The following is a 19,459-nucleotide window of genomic DNA, read 5'->3' as shown; positions in this document are numbered from 1 at the left end:
TCCACGCTCGCAATTCAAGGATGAACATTTCTTTAAACGGACATGTTTAGCTCATCTTCGGACAACTTCTCAGTTTGTCCTTCAGATAACTGTTCAGTTCGTCTACAGACAACTTTTCAGTTCGTCCTTCAGACAACTAACTTCTCAGTTCGCCTTCAGACGACTGTTCAGTTTGTCTTCGGACAGCTTCTCAGTTCGTCCTTCAGATAACTGACTTTTCAGTTCATCCTTCGGACAACTTCTCAGTTCGTCCTTCGGACAACTTTTTAGGTCATCTTCAGACACCTCACTTTCAGGTCATCTTCTGACGCCTCAGTTTCAAGTCATCCTCAGATAACTTAGATTCAATTCGTCTTCAGATAGCTCCAGTTTTAGTTTTTCTTCGGACAGCTCCATTTTCAATCCTTCTTTAGACAGTTTCAGTTTCAGTTTGTCTTCAAATAAGTTCAGTTTCAGCTCGTCTGCATACAACTTCGATTTCAGTTCATCATCAAATAGATTCAGTTCGGTTTGAATCTTTGTGAGTCATACAAAATCTTTCGACATCCTGGCCAGATGCTCGACTCGCGTCAAACCGCAAAAGGGGAATAAGCCGAGCCCAGTATCTCGCTCCCCTCAAACTTTTAAAAGGGAAATAAGTCGAGCCCAATATCTCGCTCCCTTTAAACTTTTAATCGAGGAATAAGCCGAACCCAAAGTTTTTATTTCACACCTCAAACTCTCTGACGAGAGATAAGCCGAACCCAGAGAATTCTTTTATGAATTGTTTCGCAAGTTCCGGTTTGGACGGATATGTAAGCCGAACCCAGAGTTTTAAATTTTACCGTCCGACTTCCAAATTGGAACAAAGGAGGTAAGCCGAAGTCCCGTACTTCGCCCTCCGCCAAAGCGCATGTACGCTTGGGTTAAATTACTCAATAAGGATTACTCGATGTAAGGCGGGAAACGTCCCGCCTCGTGTAAAATTCCGAATAGAGTGAAAACTTTATTTCTTGCAAAAACAATTCGTCCAAATAAGACAACTTCTCATTATGTCTTCAGACAAGTTTCCAGTTCGTCTTCGGAAAACTTCTCAGTTCTTCCTTCAGACAACTTTTCAGTTCGTCTTCGGAAAACTTCGGAAAACTTCTCAGTTCTTCCTTCAGACAACTTCTCAGTTCGTCTTCGGAAAAATTCTCAGTTCTTCCTTCAGACAACTTCTCAGTTCGTCTTCGGAAAACTTCTCGGTTCTTCCTTCAGACAACTTTTCATTTCATCTTCGGAAAACTTCTCAGTTCTTCCTTCAGACAACTTTCCAGTTCGTCTTTAGAAAACTTCTCAGTTCTTCCTTCAGACAACTTTCCAGTTCGTCTTCGGAAAACTTCTCAGTTCTTACTTCAGACAACTTCGGAAAACTTCTCAGTTCGTCTTCATACAACCTTTCAGTTCGTCTTCGGAAAACTTCTCAGTTCTTCCTTCAGACAACTTCTCAGTTCGTCTTCGGAAAATTTCTCAGCTCTTCCTTCAGACAACTTTCCAGTTCGTCTTTGGAAAACTTCTCAGTTCTTCCTCATACAACTTTTTGTTTCAGGTCGTCCTCTGACGTTTCAGTGCCAGGTCGTCCTCATACACCTCACTTCAAGTTCATCATTCATTTCGGAGATCACAAACCTAAATAGCCTGCAAAGATAGAGCTTCCTCTTCCGGAATTGCGAGCTAGCTGGTCAGCAATGAAGAGAGCGACCAACTTACAAAAAATCATTATGATATGCGACACGTCTCAACTTGGATTAGGAACTGCTATGGTGCGTGATGTGAGCACGAGATCGGACACGCGTCAAGCGACGCTCGAGCCAGACCGGGACACCTTTCGGACACTCGTATCACTCGCGGGAAAACTCAGACCAAGAGTTCATCCAGGACTTCAAGAAACAAGATCAACCACTTCGTCCAAGCATTCGTCCAAGAAGACTAAGAGATCGACGCAGCCAAGGCAACCATCGGCGAGACCGTCCGTATGAGGGCGCAAAAGACGTTAGGACCATGACTCATACTCTTTTTTCTTACTTCGGGTTTTCTCCCATGTGGTTTACCGGAGAAGGTTTTAACGAGGCGACGAGTCCTGACGCACAACATCAGTTCGCGTGCTCGGAATTCAGTTTTCCTAAAGTTTAGATCGAATATTTTTTTCTATAGTTTGGAAACTCGAATGGATAATCGAATCTACCGAACTAGGGGCGACTAATTGTTGGTGCGGGATTTAGCACCCAAAACATACCGATCTAAACTGAAGGTAAACCAAATATACTTTGCACATTAACTAAACCGAGGGACCCCCTTTTGGGCTAGCTAAACGGGCCTATAAGAAGAAGCCCGACGAAGTCACTTGACCGACCTCCGAGACCGCCCTCTAAGCCCGATTTGATCATCAGAAGAGGAAATTTACCATATTTGAAGATCAGAGATTTAAGGAAAATAGACTTATTTTATAATCAATGTATTTATATAAATAGAGAGATATCCTCTCATTGTAAAGGATCCAGCAATTAATACAAAAAATCTAAGTTTTTCTTTGTTTTTAAGAAAACCCTATCTTCTTCTTCAAGAAATCATAACCCCTTTTTGTTTTCTAGCTTTAATCCATTATATTAGAGAAAGATCTTAAGTGAATCTGTTCCTCACTCAAACAAATTCATTGTGTGAATTCTAGATTAAACAGATGTGATAGTCTTTTTGATTGATTTCTTCCGTTGGCCGTAGACCATAGGATCATAAACTTTTCAAAAAAACATATAATTCGATCGGTTAACAATAATTCGACACTAAACCAGGAAATGCAAGTAAACCAAATTGCATAAAAAATGAGAGAATTAAGGGTAATGAGTAATGACTAATGACTGTCACATGATCACATCGGTTGGTCAATCTAAACGGCATCTCCAAAGACTCCAACTGATTGCTCCTTCATTTATGGGTTTTCCTTTGACTTCGGTATTTATTTTTATTTTTCTCTGGCTTAGTCTTGGTTATTTGGTTATGGCAGATGTATTCGTTGGCTTTTCCTGAGTCGAGTTTAGTGACACACCCAACACCAACTGTGTCTATTTTACTAAATAAGCTACGTAGACTATATATTTTGGTAGATATATAGAAGAGAACAAATATTGGAATCAGTATTGGGTTAAGACTATATTTTGTATATTTTTCGACCATAATCGATTTGGCCTTGCCAAAGCAAAACATGGAGCTCCAGAAACTGCACATAGAAACAATCACGCGCACCACCATAAACAAACTAATTAAACAAAACATAAACCAGTAATGAGTGAAAATAATGTTGAAGTAATGTACCATAACAATGTGTGGTAGTAATAGCCCAGTGGTAAATCTTTACTAAGAATCAAGTTCTGAACGTCTCTCGAAGCTGGATAAGGTTTACTTTCATCCATAACTTTGTATGTATTCTCTATATACATTGTGTCCTCACCAAATCCCATGGCTGGAGCCAGTTTAGGAACGTCAAGGTAGAACCACGCAAGCGACCTTGGATAATTTACTAGAGTATATACGCTTGGAGTTTCATTTTTCCTAATCACACCAACCACTTCCACATGCATAGCCCTAGAGACATGGTCCTGCTAAAAAGAAAAAAGAAAAAATCCCATAACTAATCTGTATATGATATCAAAATATACAATGAAGGATTGAGTACTTTTTAAGTTTATGAAATGAAGACCAACCTCAGCAACCATTGGGTTGTTAAACGTATACCAGAAGTTCGACAAGAGGCTTTGTTTATTAGCTTTTCTAGACTCACTTGCAGCAGAAACAACTATCCCAGTACCTAGAGTTTCTAGAGAATTTTCTTTCCAATCGGAAGGAACCCATCCGCGGTTTACTAGAACAGGGGACTTCACACTAGTTACAAAAGGAAGAAGCAAAAAAATTATCAGAGCATGTTAGTCTTGTATAATTGCATGTGAATGCAATCTTATTTATAAGAACATCTAGATGAACTTAGTATCAAAATCCAAGTAAAGAAACGTGCAAAATCTGCATCTACTCTAGATGTTGCATCCAAACACATACACAATCAACACCTTAATACATAAGCAACAAGATATTTGAGTCTAGATGATATATATATAATTAAGATCACAAAGTCCTCACCTATTTGGTTCATTTGGGATTGGCAAAAGAGGTGTAATAACATAGAACCCATTTTCTGAATCTTTAGACGACTTGGATCTAGGCTTTGGACCAACATAGATCGATCTTTTCACATCAAAAACGCCTTTGCATACAACCCGTTGAAATCCTAACTCGTCCACATTCATCACTGTATTCAGCTTCCTTGGTTTCGCTTCCAAGCATTTTAGTCTGACATCGACAAGTTTCTTGGCCTTGAAACAAAAGAGTGTGAACAAGTTTCTTTAGCAGAACTACACATATATCGGATAGGTTAATATATAAATGACAATCACAAACCACTTCTGTTTGTTGGGACTTATACGCCTCCCCGATACCGTAGGTAATGGATGCAGCCAAGTACCATAACCACACTGACCCTACTCTCCTCTCTCCAAACATTTTGAAAACAAAACTCCATCTTCATCCTTGAGAATATATGTATATATATATATATATCACCAAGATTGAGAGCTTAATCACAAATTTGGGCTTAGAGAGAGCACACGTGATACTTACTTGCAGGTGGTTTAACCGAAACAATCCATTTGCTCTCAAGGTTGGGAGTTTGTGGAGCAGCAGAGAGATTGCTAGTCGTAGAAAATGAAGAAGACCTGTGACTGTGAGAGATCAACCTCGTTAAAGTCTTAGAGAAGAGTTTAGCCATCTTTGTCTCCTTCAAGATTCTTCTCCTTGTCTCCTCCAAGTCCAAGATTCTAAATCTTATAATGACGACGACGACTCGACGAGCTTTGACCAACTCTTTATTTAATGTTTTTTTTTTCTGATTTATAAGCACATGGCACCAACTTATAAAATTATTATCATCTCTGTTGACGTGTTGGTGGAAATATTTTGTAACAACTATTGAAAGAAAAATAATAAACAAACTAGACTTTCAACAAAATCTAAAAGATTTTATTGTCTTTTATTCACATACACAAGAGTAAAGAAGAGTAAAGACAAAAAAAACAGACAGTTTCCAAACAGAACTATTGGTATGTTCTTAGCCCAATTCTATTAATAAAAAAAGGAATAGTAGTTTTAGATCAATAATTTTGGTTTTGAGATAGAACTGATCTAAAGCCCAGTTCTCCTTTCTTTCCTTTATTCTGATTGGTCGAGATATTTTGGAGAGAAAGAAAAATATTCATTTCTCTCATCCTTCTTCGAAATCGAGTCTAGGGTTTGTCTTTCTCTCCAAAACGGCGAAAGCTTCGTTCTCGCTATATTCACCACCGAAGGTTTGTTTTCCGGCAATTGAAACACCAAAATCGAAAGCTCTTCTATCTAGCAGTCGATCTTTGCATAACTTCTCCGACAAATTCGTTTCAATTCCCTTCTTTTTTCGATTGATCTGTCCGGCGATTTGAAGGTGAAGTCGAAATCTTCTTGACGAGCCTTTGCCTCCTCCTCTCCTTTGTCGGGCAAATCTCCGGCCATATAGAGAAGGTAGTTCCGTCGTTTCCTCTTTCACTCTTTGTTTCTTGGATGTTTCATCGATTTAGGGTTAATCTCAAATCTGTGAATTAGGTTTCGGTTTAGTATAGGATTTGTCTCATCTGTCATAGGGTTTGTTTCATCTGTCATAGGGTTTGTTTCATCTGTGAATTAATGGTTTTGATTAATCAATATACAATTTTATTGAGCTTATCTATGATTGAATTCCGAGAGTTGTATTTTGAATTTGAAATCAACAATAACACTCATGTATTAAAATTGAATTTTTTTTGTTTCAGAGGCTTGTAGGTGAGGTTAACTAGCGCAAGTTAAATCGGATCCTTCAAGAAACCTGCGGTTGCTCGAAAGTAAAAGGTAAGTCGCATGGTTGGTTTCTTGATTTGAGTGGTGTACGTGTTTATTCACTGATTTTATTTGATTGAAGTGGCTTGTTAATTGTTGTTTGATTGTGTAATGAGTTTATCTGAATTGTTTTGTGGTGTCAGATGTTAACTGAGTTGTTGTGAATTTAGTGTCTCTTTGTTTTGGTTTGTATGTCTCACCATCTAACCTTTTATCATTTGGTTTGTTTGTATGTCTCTTTGTTTTGGTTAGTTGTTGTGATTGTTGTTTTGCTTTGTAGGTTTGAGTTGTCTTAAAAACTTTTGAAACCGAGTAGCTTATGAAAGGTTTTGGTTAGTTGTTGTGATTGTAGTTTTGCTTTGTAGGTTTGAGTTGTCTTAAAAACTTTTGAAACTTTTAAAAACTTGTGAAACTCTCGAAAATTTTTAAACTTTTGAAACCGAGTAGCTTATGAAAGGTTTGAAAAGGTTTGAAAATTATGAATGCTTTAACAAATCTAGTTGAGTAGTTAACAAATCTATGAGACATTTACTTTTAAAAAACACTAAATGACCTTTATTTACTTCTGAGAAGTAGGTAATGGTTATTTACAATTAAAACTCTCTAACAACACCAAACTTTTGATTTAATGATGGCAATCTCTCATATCTATTATTTCTCTTCTATCATCCATCTTGTTTGCTTCTTAAGTTCTCTATATAACATCCGACTCTTCTATCAATCTCTCATATCTTTTACTTCTCTTCTATCATCCATCTTGTTGGCTTCTTTCTTCCAATCTCTAAGAACCTTCGAATAATATCTCTTCCTTGTTTAATTCTGATTGCTATGGAATCAAACAATACTCCTAACAGTCAGTCTCAACCCTACTTTAGCCTTCTTAACTTCCCATATGACAGCTTTGCTCCCAATGTAAACATTGGTTCCTATCAAATCCCTGCTTTTAGTTCACAACCAAGTTCACAGCCGAGTCAACCTCCTAGTCAATCAGAAGAGACAGCAGAACAGCATAGGGAGAGAAGGATATGGTCCACACAAGACGACTTAGTCCTAATAAGCGGCTGGTTAAACACATCGAAGGATGTAGTAGTTGGGAATGGGCAACAGGCAGGGTCCTTTTGGATCCGTATAGGAGACTATTACGAAACAAGTAGTCATGTCCGTGGTGGTGCTGAGCTTAGGCGCCCTGACCATTGTAGACAAAGATGGCAAAAAATCAGTAAGGAAGTGAGCAGGTTCTGTGGAGCTTTTGCAGAGGTAGAGGGTGAGAAAGCTAGTGGCATAAACGATGTAGATGTTTTACAAAATGCTCACCAAATCTACACTAAGCTGTACAAGAAGAAGTTTGGTTTGGAGTATGCTTGGAATGTGCTACGCTATGAACAGAAATAGACAAACCTAAAGACTATGAACCCCACTCCGAAGAAAACCAGCTCTAACAAAAGAAAAGCTGATGATGTTGTACCATCCACGGGTTCTGTCGTTGGTGAGCACGAGAGTAGGCCCGCGGGCATAAAGGCAACAAAAAGTGTAAGGAACAAAGGTAAAGAGAAGGCTGCACCATCTGCGGAGTTTAGTCACATGTGGGAGATAAAACAGAAGGATTCGGAGGGCATGAAAGAACTCCAAAAGATGTCTGAAACTGAATATTTTTGTAGGTGGTGGTGAATGATGTATGGAATGATGACTTATGAATGAATGGATGTCAGGGTGTTTCAATTCCCCTTATGCAATTGTAGTATAAGAGGTGTCAATCCAATCTGAGTGTTTGTGAACAATCAAGATGTGCATATGAGTCTAAGTCAAGTCAGATGTAAAGGTTGTTTGTCACTAACAATCCTATGATGAAATGGAAAGTGCAGAAAGTAAAAGTACAAGAACTAGGAGCTAAAAGCCAATGGAACAAAGTGATTATGACAAACAGAAATAGAAACAATGGAAATGCAAGTATTGAACTAATGCAAGGTAAGTAATGAACAAGATACTAAATGAATGCAACAGAAATGCAACTAGGGTGAAACAGGACAAACACAAATCATAAACACAAGTTCTGGGTTGGAACTCGAGCAAGCACTCGATCGAGTGCTGATCGAGTGCAGGGTCGAGCTGGACAAATACGCAAAACAGAGCAACACAAGAAAAACAGAGCAATACCAAAACGAATCAAACAACGATCAAACAACAGGATTTAAGCTAAGAAATCAATAAACAAGGAAGGTCTTGAGGAGGGATTCATGGGCTGGACTATGATTGAGGTCATCTAACTTGGTCAACAAATCTCAAACAACTTGAGCTAATCTCTAGACATATATTTCTAAGACATGTTTAATCCACTCTCATGGCAAGAAACAATCAAACTCATGCATCTCTAGACTTGTTCTCACAAAGTAAAGAATCTACACAAGCAGGCATTAAGCAATATGTCAAAAATCAAACAAGACTTCTAATCTCTTAGCAAGCCTAATGATAATCTCTAGATCTAGCCTTATCTATGCTCCTTAGACATTGGTGTGATGCTAAGAGGCTTGAAATCAGATCCTACCCTCTCAGATATAGGATCAGCATTAAGAACATCTAGCCTAGAAGAGATCTACAACAATCAAGCTTGACCAAATCAAACAAACCTCAAACACAACCCAGCCTAACCCATCCTCAAGATCCTAAGCAACTACTCACAAGCATACATGATGAACATCAAAATCATAAACCCAGAAAATACTGAAACTTGCATCATTAGAAAGATAAATCAAAGATCTACAATATTGAAGAAAGAACCAAACTCAAATTCTCAATATTAAAAAAGTTATGAAACCAACAATATTGAAGAATTTAGTCTTTTTCTCCTTTTAAAAGAAGTACAAGATCTAAGAAAATAAAAGTGCAAAAGGAATAATTCTAAAAAAGGTAAAAACTAGGTTTTTGACTCTCTAAAAAGCTGGACTCTTTTGGTGGCTGCAGGTACAAGCCCTTATATAGAAAAAGTAGTGGAAGCCCTAAAAACGCTAAAAGACAAAATAGCCAGGCGGCTCGACCAACTCGACCTGGTGCTCGGTCGAGTGACCGGTCGAGTTGGCTCCTCTTGTGCTCCTCCCACTCGGTCGAGTCCCTCTCAGCACACGGTCGAGTGTCTGGTCGAGTGGGCAGTCGAGTTGGACTCCGGACGTTGGTTCTTCAGCCTTAGCTCTCTTGCTTTCTCCTCATGATTGCTTCCATGCTCCTTAAGCTCCAAAATCATCTGTTTATGCATGAAAAGATGCAAATGCAATGCAACTAAACTCTAATGCAAGAACAGTCCTAAAACTATGCAATAATGGTCAAAATGGATAGCGAAAGATGCAAAAGATGTGAATATATTAAGGGAAAACAGGGTAAAATATATGAACATCAATGTCCATTCTTGACACCCTCATTGCCAAGAAAGAAACTCTAGACGAAGATGAAAAAGCTCTAAAGAAGAAGCTAATGGCTGAACTGTTTTAACTATGTTTTTTTTTTTAATGTTTTTAAGCGGATGTTTGTTGTCTATGTTTAACTATGTATGGTCTCTATGTTTGTTGTTTATGTTTAGAATGAATCTCGGATGTTTGAGAATATGTTTTACTATGTATGGTCTCTATGTTTTTAATGAATCTCAGATGTTTTATATTAGTTGGGAACTTATATATGTGTTTCGGTTTCAGTGAAGAAGTCATGGACCGTGAATACGACTATGGTATAAACAACCCATTAGACTATAGTTCCGATTCAGAAGAAGAGGCTGAGACCTGTTACTATCCTCCGCAACTAGCTCCTGCGATTGGATTCACAAGTCTGTCGAGCCGTGAAGCTCCACTACCTGCTAATGAGACACAACTTAACCAGCTCAACGACCAAGTGATCCAGCTCAACGACCAAGTGATCCAGCTCAAGGACCAAGTGATCCAGCACAAGGATCACGTGATACAGCTCAAGGACCGAGTGATCCAGCTGACAGACAAGTGATCCAGCTCAAGTAAATTTGTTTCGGTTTCGGTTGTTGTTGTTTGCTATCGTATGGTGAACCCGTGATGTTTGGTTGCTGTTGTTTCTTTTCGAATGGTGAACCCGTGATGTTTTGTTTGGATTTTTGTTTAGGCTAGATTGATAGCTTTGTTTACAATCTTTGGTATGTATCTACCCTTCCTAGTGAACCCATGATGTTTGCTATGTACTCGTGATTTGCCTTCTTTGGATTTTAGTTTGATCACTCTATATATATGAGAAGAGCACAAGGTTTTTTTCATCAAAAACAAACATTTGCTTCTCTCAACAAAACACAAACATTTCCTTCTCACACCAAAATCAAATATTTCCTTCTTTCATCAAAAACTAACAATTCCTTCTCACCCAAAACAAATATTTCTTTCTCTTCTTCATTGTTATGGCATCTTCTTCCAAGAATTTTCACTACCATTATGATCCAAATAATGATAGTATTAACCCATTTTTTCAAGAGCAATTTAATAATCAATTTGAAGCTGCTGAAGAGGCAATTCCGGTGGAAAAGAATACACATATATATATCGATAGACAACGGGAAGATGGACACGAACGTTTTTGGAACGATTATTTTAGTGATAACCCGACTTACATGGAGAGGCAATTTCGCCGACGGTTTCGAATGAACAAGTCATTGTTCTTGCGTATTGTGAATCGTCTCAGTGAAGAAGTTCCATATTTTCAACCAAAAAAGGATGCAACCTTCCGGAATGGTTTCTCACCCCTACAACAATGTACTGCAGCAATTCGACTATTAGCATATGGGATTGGGACGGACTCGGTTGACGAATATTTACGTATCTCTGAATCGACTTCTCGTAAATGTTTGGAACATGTCGTCGTCGGAATAGTTGACTTGTTTGGAACTGAATACCTACGCCGACCCACACAAGCGGATCTTCAAAGGCTACTCTTTTACGGAGAACAGCGGGGTTTTCCCGGGATGGTTGGAAGCATCGACTGTATGCATTGGAAGTGGAAAAATTGCCCAACCGCTTGGAAAGGAATGTATTCACGAGGCACCGATAAACCAACAATTGTTTTGGAGGCGGTAGCTTCACAAGATCTCTGGATATGGCACGCATTTTTTGGAGCTCTAGGTACTTGTAACGATTTAAATGTTCTTGGTCAATCACCGGTATTTAATGACATTATTTACGGTCGAGCTCCCAAAGTTACGTACTATGTCAACGGAAATGAGTATAATTTGGCTTACTATCTGACGGATGGTATTTACCCGGAATGGGCGACATTTGTTAAATCCATCCCACAACCACAACACGGGAAACATCGTTTGTTTGCAGAACGACAAGAAGGTGCACGAAAAGATGTTGAGCGTGCATTTGGAGTCCTACAATCTAGATTCGTCATGATTAAAAATCCATCTCTTTTATGGTCAAAGGATAAGATTGCATATATTATGAGAGCATGTCTCATAGTCCAGAATATGATTGTCGAAGATGAACGATTCATACACACTCTATGACGAACAAGAATTCCAACAAAAAGATGGAACCGGAATTACTCCGGATATTTCGTTTTCAGTAAATATGCCTTCAAATCTTGAGGGTTTAGGTGATGGCCATACAATAATTCGTGATAGACAAGCACATCAGAAATTAAAGGAGGATTTGATAGAGCATATATGGAATAAATTTGGACATTAAACTATGTATTCATTAAATAAGATGTTTATCTGCTTTAATTAATTAAGTAATATGTTTGTTTTTTTTTTACATTTTATTTATAATGTTTTTTTGTTTCATAAAAATTTGGTATTGTATTTTGAATTTTAGTAAAAGTTTATAAGTTTGCAATTTAAATGTTATTTTAAAAGTTTTTATAATTGTAAAATGTTTAAAAATATTATATTATTAAATCTTATGTTCTTAAACATGTTCTCCCAATAACTAACTTTTTAACAAAAGATCTTAACTACTGATCTTACATTATTTTCCCTATATCTTTATTCTAAGAACACCAAAATTAGTTCCCCCATTAATGATGCCCTATAACTCGCTTTTACAAACCATACTACCCGCAGAAAATCCGGCTGAACTTTTCTTTTCGTAAAAAATGTAATAATTTATTTTGTAATTATGTTATATATAATGGTTTGTGATTAAAAATTCGGTTTGTTTATATTAAACTTTTTGTAATTTATAGATGTTTATTGAAAACCTATCAGTAAAACATTTGCATAATGAATACAATTATTTAAAGTTTTGTCAATCAAACACAATTTTTGGTATAATTATGAAGCAAGTAAAAAAGATATAAATAACATGTAAAAAGAACAACTAAATATAGCTAGTGAACGTTCTGAAAAACCTCTTTGAAAACAACATTCATTGTTTTTCTTTCTGTGACTTCCCTTTTTGTCTGTAATAAGCATCTCCAAGAATTGAATATATTTAAATCTCTTAGTTTTATTTTCCTAAAGAACGGTGGCTAAAAGAAAATTATAATTTTTTTAAATAGATTAGATACTACATCTATATATTTTATTTTTTAGTTTATTAATTTTTAAAATCTAAGCAAACTTTTATATATTTTATTTGATTAGATTTTTGATTAAAAAGTTTAACATGTGCTGGAAAAGTTTTTTGATAAAATTTGTGGTTATATAGATTTTATTCGATTAGATTTTTAAAATCTTAGCTGTTAATTTTTTTTAAGGACGTATTAGTATTGATTCTAATAAATTTTTTGTACTTTTCTACAATTTATTTTATTTTATGTGTCCCCAATTTTCATTTTTAATTAATTATATTTATTTAATAAATAATTAATCTTAATTAAGTTTTTTTTCAACCTAAAATTAATTAAAATAAAACTCCTAGATTGGTTGCCCAAACTGGAGGATAAGAGTTTACAAAAATCGTTTCTGACACTAGCTTTCTAGAAGAACGAGCTAAACAATTAGCCTTCACATTTGACTTCCTTGAGATCTTAATTAAGTTTATCTAATGACAATTGAATATAATTTTAATGTTAGTTTCATATTTGTACTTCACAATTAATATAGTAGGATTCTACCAAAATCTAAAGAAACAAAAGCTATAACTATACTACTATATATAGTCTAGGATACATACACTTAAAGTGGGCAGAGAAAAAGAAAAAACCCTTTAGAACCATGTGGTGTCTAAATTGGTCTTAGTGTAGATGATTAGCTGAAGGAGAGCTTAGGCATTCAGACATTGTTCTACAATCTATTGTTGACTTGTTGTCTACGTAATAAGGTGATACGTTAATGACCCTGCAAGAAAATAAAAGCAAAACAGAGTACACATGTTGATTACTTGATTACACTTGATACTACAATTGTAAGATGGACTTTGAGCAAAATTCAGAGAGCATGCAGTCTTTTTTTTATACACATATACAAGCGTAAAGACAAAAACAGAGAGCTTCCAAATTGAATTTAAAACTTGCTTTTTACAAGCCCATTTAATCAAAATTTGAGAAACAAAAACTATTCACTACTATTCTATAGTCTCTAGAAGATACAGATACTGGCCAGAGGAAAAACAAACTTTTAGAACCATGAGGGGTCTAAATTGGGTCTGAGTGCAGATGATGAGCCGGAGGAGAGCTTAAGCATTCAGACATCCATGTGTACAGTCTATTAATGACTTATTGTCTAGGTAATACGTTAATATGACCCCGCAAGAAAACAAACGCAAAACAGAATACATATGTGTTTGAATAATAGATAGTTAATGATTTCTTCCTTTGGCCGTAGAACTTACATACCTGAATCATTAAAACAGGACTGCAAGTCAACCAAATTGCATAAAAGATAAGAGAAGAATGACTAAGGACTGAGAAGATTCACATCTGTCGAACTGATTCCTCCTTCGTTGGAATCGAGTTTAGTGACACACCCAACACCAATTGTGTCTATTTGACTAAATAGGCTACGAAGAGTGTATATTTTGGTAAGTATATAAAAGACAAAAATTACTAGAATCAACATTGGCTTACTACTATAAATTGTATATTTTTCCAAAAGAATCAATTTAGCCTTGCCAAAGCAAAACAGGGAGCTCCAAAAACTGCACATATAAACAATCACGCACACCACCATTAACAAACTAACCAAACATATAAACTTGTAAGTTGTAACGAGTGAAATAAAGTTGAAGTTATGTTGTTAATTACCATATCAACGTGTGGTAGTAATAGCCCAGTGGTAACTCTTTACTAAGGATCAAGTTCACAACGTCTCTTGGAACTGGATAAGGTTTGCTTTCATCCATATCTTTGTGGTTACTCTCTATATACATTGTGTCCTCACCAAATCCCATGGCTTGAGCCAGTTTAGGAACATCAAGGTAGAACCACGCAAGCGACCTTGGATAATTAATTTACTAGAGTATATATGCTCGGAGTTTCACTTTTCCTAATCACACCAACCACTTCCACATGCATAGCCCAAGAGGCATGGTCCTGCTAAAAAAACCCCCCACAAAACTAATCTATATGATATCAAAATATACAATTAACGAGAGACTAGGTACTATTTTTTAAGTTTGTGAAATAAATACCAACCTCAGAAATCATTGGGTTGTTAAACTTGTACCAGAACTTCGATAAGGGATTTTGTAGAGAGGATATTAGTTTATTAGCTTTTCTTGACTCATCCTCCGCAGCAAAAACAGCAACACCGGGATCTAGAGATTCTAAAGACGTTTCTTTCCAATCCGAAGGAACCCATCCGCGATTTACTAGAACAAGGGACCTCACACTAGTTACAAAAGGAAGAAGCAAAATATTATTAAAGCATGTTAGTCTTGTTTTTTTAATTGCATTTAAGTGAAATCTTATTAGTATCAAAATCCAAATAAAGAAACGTGCAAAATATGCATCTAGTCTCGATGTGCATATACACAAGCAACAAGATATATCTGAATCAAGATGATACTGAGATCACAAAATCCCTCACCTATTTGGTTCATTTGGGATTGGCAAAAGAGGTGTGATAACATAGAAGCCATTTTCGGAATCTTTAGACTTGGATCTAGGCTTTGGACCAACATAGATCGATCTTGTCACATCGAAAACGCCTTTGCATACAACCCGTTGCAATCCTAACGCATCCACATTCTTCATTGTATTCAGCTTCGTTGGTTTCGTTTCCAAGCATTGTCGTCTGAAATCCACATATTTCTTGGCCTTGAAACAAGAGATCGGGTGTGAACAAGTTCTTTAGCAGATCAAAAGATTCAACTCGAAATATATATATATATATATAGATACACACAAATGAAAAGAGAACAACAGATATATCGAATAGGTTAATATAAATGAAAATCAAATACCACTTCTCCTTGTTGGAACCATACGCTGCAGAACCATACGCTATCATACGAATTGCTGCTGTACACTTTTGTGTTGCAGAGAGACCTAGCCTTCCGTGACCATTTCTTCTTTGTTCAAAGTATGGAACTTCTGTTGAGAGTCGTTCGACAAGACGCATGAACAAGGGTTTGTTCATTCGAAAACGGCGAGAAAAGATTTGAGGAGGATATGTTGCATCTTCACGGAAATAGTCATCCCATAAGTGTTGGTGACCCTCTTCACGTTTTCTTTTAATGTGGACTCATTTCTTCTTCTCGGGTTTCAACGGATTCATTGCTTGATCAAAACGATTATGGATTGCTTGATCAAAATAATTGTTGAGTGTTCGATCAAAATACTCATCCATCTTTTCTTCAATGTTGTTAGAAGAAGATGCCATTATAAAAAAAAAATACAAGAAGAGCTTGATAAACTGGGAGAATAATATTGTAGAAGAAGAAGAATATGTATTTTTGGAAGATGAAAAAGCTTGATATTGTGGGTACAAATTGGAAATCGAATAAGCATACATTTATGTGTCTACGAAGATGCTCTTATATATTGACGATCTTGTGGTGTTACAAAGGCATGAAACTCTCGTTCGTGACCAACTATGCAGGTCCGTGAACAAGACATGTGACTCTAAGCAAAAGCTAAGCTTTCTTGTCCGTGAGAAAAAAGATGCAGGTCCGTGACCAAAAGCTTCTTGTCCGTGACCACAAGCTTCTTGTCTTCTTCTTCTTCTTGTCGGCAATCCTAATGGAAGGAGACATAGCATATCATTAAAACACAACACAACAAACATTCGACTATTGCATATCATTAAAACATTGTTTCTTAAACATTTGACCATTTTTATCATTAAAACAAGTTAAACTGAACAACAGAAACAAACATTGAGACTAACATAAACTCAAACTGAAACTAACTTGACAACATGTCATTAATTATCTTATTCTTTAAAGCGATTTCCATTTCATTCAAAGGCTCAGTTTTAGCAAGTAGACGGTCAAGCATTTTATGTTTGCTTTGCTTCTCTTCAATCATACTCTGTTTCTCTTTCAAGGCAAATTCTTTTTGCCTTATCTCCCACATGCTCTGAAACTCGACAAGGGAAGAGCCTTCTGGAGCTGAGGTTGGCTTGTTCACAAGCCTTTTGCCTTTCGCCTTTGCTGCCTTAATACCAGTAGGCCGAGCTTCCTCCTCTACATCATTAACTGGAACAAAGCTTGATGACTGTGATCGAAGATAATTACACTTCCTTCTCTTTGATGCTCCATTACCTTTCGCAGAATTGGATCCACACCATTTCTGATCATGGCGAAGCTCCCTCCAAGCATGCTCAAGTGTGAAGAAGATTTCATAAGCCATTTTCATGACATCATCTTCATTCTGGCCACTTGATTTCAGCTTTGTTGCAGTCTCATAGCTTCCAACAAACTTGCAGACTGTTTCGTTGATCTTCTGCCACCTTTTCTTACAATGACTAGGCTCTCTCTTTTCTACACCAACTAGCTTAGGATTTGCAGCATAATTAGTTGCAATTCGTGACCAAAAAGTACCAAATTTTTTATCGACAACAACGATTGGATCCTTGCTAGTGTTGAGCCAAGCACCGATGAGACACACATCTTCTGTGTGTGACCACTTCCTTCTACGTCCTTTAATTTCTGTTCACCTACAGGGCCCTCCTCAGCATACGAATGGGTTTCAAGGGTGTGGCTTTCTTGTTGACTACTTAACAGGTCCATAAAACCTAAAGCTTCACTAAATGGGTCCATAGGCAAGTTTCTTGGTTGAGTTTTAAAGAGGATCGATACCAATGAAGGGTTGATTGTCTGGTTAGGTGTGTAAAGGAGAAGAAATGTATGTGTTTAGGTTCAGCTAAACACTTAATATATAACTAGAAGTGAGGTGTAAGTGTATTTGGTTTTTAAATGTGACATAACAAGCAATTGATGACAACTACCAAGCATTGAGTATAACCTAACACTAGACAATAAGTGTTTCACTGTGACAACAACCAACAATGCTTGTTTAATTGTGACATAACAAGCAATCAATCAAGTACAAACATTGAGTGTTTAAGTGTGACAATTACCTAACAGTTCTAGTTCAATTTAATGATACAAATTTATGATGCAAATAGCCAAAAGACCAAAAAAACAAAGTGACATACCGATTGAAGAGACCAAGGGCTCCAACCTACCGTTTTTATGTGGCTTCTGCCAACATCCGTGTTTAGGTGGCTGCTAGAGCTGCAGAAATGACAAAAAAAAAAGAAGTTGAGTGTAGTATATAACTATGTTGCAGAGATAACTATGTTGCAACAATAAAACAAGGACGAACCTTATTCCATCGCAATGACAATGCACACATCGTTGGCAGAATAACCTAAAACCATTGGAGTTGATTCTGAACCCCTATACACCTATAAAAGATAAGGAACTTGGTTAATGCAACACTAAAGAGGCGTCATGTTTGCAGAACAAGAGTCGCATTAAAAAATGAAGGTCATGTTAAAGTTATTGATAACACTTGTTTAGCTTAAAATAATAATACCTTCAAGCATACATGACGTGAACAAAACTGATAAAAACCAAAAGCATCACAGCAAGTATATGATAAAAACCACCTGTTACATTAGAAAGCAGATGTGAACAAAACTGATCAACATAATTTTTAATAGGAAATTCCATCTGCAAATCCTAAACTGGCCACAAAGTAAATTTTTATGCTCACTTGTGTGGAGGAGGTTGGCAATAAAAATGGTAAGCAACATCACACCTTAGGATCCCATGTTCTACGGTAGACCAAGGAGGGTAACAACTCAGTGAGACAGGTTAAAGATCAAATAAACTCTATATAGCGGTAGCCTAACACTTTTATATCTGTTTGTTACTAAATACAACTTATTTCGTTAAACAAAACAGAAACATATGTTATATCAATCACTTTGCGAGCAATTGGTAGTGCTTAGATGCAACATACATCACAAATGAAGTAAAATTGAGAAACCAGAAACAAACTACCTCACAAACCCGGAATCTTCAGCTGACTTGTTACCAGTTAACAACTTCCCATCATAGAACCATAAATCAATTTTATCACCTTTAAACTTTGCTAAAATTGATTCTAATTTCTTGAAACCTAATCTCTTCTCACATCCCTAAACTCTGATGCATGTCGATCCAAAGGAAATCAATAAGATTATGACCAAGAAAAAAAACTTATTCCATTGGAGATTTAATCGGATATTTTAAGATCTGATTGGGTCAACCAAAGGGCTGCCGGATTGATGAACCAAGATCATGTCCTTCTTCACAACAAATCTCCTGCATGCATCACTCCCATAAGAAAAATACCCAGTATGATTGATGACTGAATCACCGCCGGTAAAATACAAATCGAGAGTCTTGTTGTTTTCTCTGTCGAACAAAGAAGAGAGACGAGAGAGATGAAAAAGAAATTTACTTAACAAAAAAAATAAAAGAAAAAATTATTTTTCTCTCACCCAATCAGAAACTGACACACCCCAGTTTCTAAACATAACAAAAACATCTTAGCTAAACAACGATTCTAAACTAAAACATACAAAAACAATTAAATTTAATCACATCTAATACTTTAGTAACTCTTAAGCAACGGTTAAAATTCTTTGATGGACTTGCCCTTATATACCTCCCCGATACCGTAGGTAATAGATCCAACCAAGTACCATAACAACATTGACCCTACTCTCATCTCTGCAAACATTTTAAAAAACAAAAATCCAACAAGATTGAGAGCTTAATCACAAATTTGGATGAGAGAGACCACGCACGAGATACTTACTTGCAGGTGGTGTAACCGAAACAATCTATTTGCTCTCAAGGTTAGGAGTTTCTGGAGCAGCAGAGAGATTGGTAGTAGTAGAAGAAGAAGAAGAAGACCTTTGACTATTAGCATATAGGTTGGTTATACCCGTTAATGTTGGTTAACTCGGGTTTGATATGGTTTAATGATTAAGTATAAATACTTTACAGTTGACATAATTGAGGGTTTGTCCTTTTGTAATATACACTTTGTCAGTTAGATAAATAAAGTTCTGTTATCTCTCCGATCATCTCTTTCAGCTCCGATCGTT

General features: G+C 36.6%; 3 protein-coding genes and 1 pseudogene across 4 annotated transcripts; 2 read left to right on the top strand and 2 right to left on the bottom strand.

Annotated features, from left to right (window-relative positions):
- LOC104742370 (surfeit locus protein 1-like) lies at positions 2,760-4,960 on the bottom strand. Of its 2 annotated transcripts, none has more exons than XM_010463369.2 (6): positions 4,687-4,960; positions 4,468-4,559; positions 4,150-4,382; positions 3,720-3,897; positions 3,331-3,614; positions 2,760-3,235 (listed from the first exon to the last, which is right to left on the bottom strand). In XM_010463369.2, the coding sequence occupies exons 1-6, from the start codon at positions 4,832-4,834 to the stop codon at positions 2,944-2,946; spliced, it is 1,227 nt and encodes a 408-aa protein (XP_010461671.1). In that variant the 5' UTR covers positions 4,835-4,960; the 3' UTR covers positions 2,760-2,943. The 2 variants fall into 2 exon arrangements, with proteins under 2 accessions (XP_010461671.1, XP_010461673.1); XM_010463371.2 differs by having other exon boundaries at positions 4,468-4,595; positions 4,687-4,767.
- On the top strand, positions 6,799-7,362 carry LOC104743959 (glutathione S-transferase T3-like). Its single transcript, XM_010464986.1, has one exon. The coding sequence runs from the start codon at positions 6,799-6,801 to the stop codon at positions 7,360-7,362; it is 564 nt and encodes a 187-aa protein (XP_010463288.1).
- Positions 10,370-11,452, top strand: LOC109128730 (the record flags this gene model as incomplete). Its single annotated transcript, XM_019235584.1, has 1 exon — positions 10,370-11,452. A coding segment is annotated over exon 1 (1,083 nt), but the record flags the coding sequence as incomplete, so codon positions are not given.
- On the bottom strand, positions 13,808-15,472 carry LOC104743957 (annotated as a pseudogene).

This window comes from Camelina sativa, chromosome 14 (genome assembly GCF_000633955.1).
Source record: "Camelina sativa cultivar DH55 chromosome 14, Cs, whole genome shotgun sequence".
NCBI lineage: Eukaryota > Viridiplantae > Streptophyta > Magnoliopsida > Brassicales > Brassicaceae > Camelina > Camelina sativa.
Note: the sequence above shows the minus strand (reverse complement) of the source record. Positions and strands in the feature narration are given on the sequence as shown.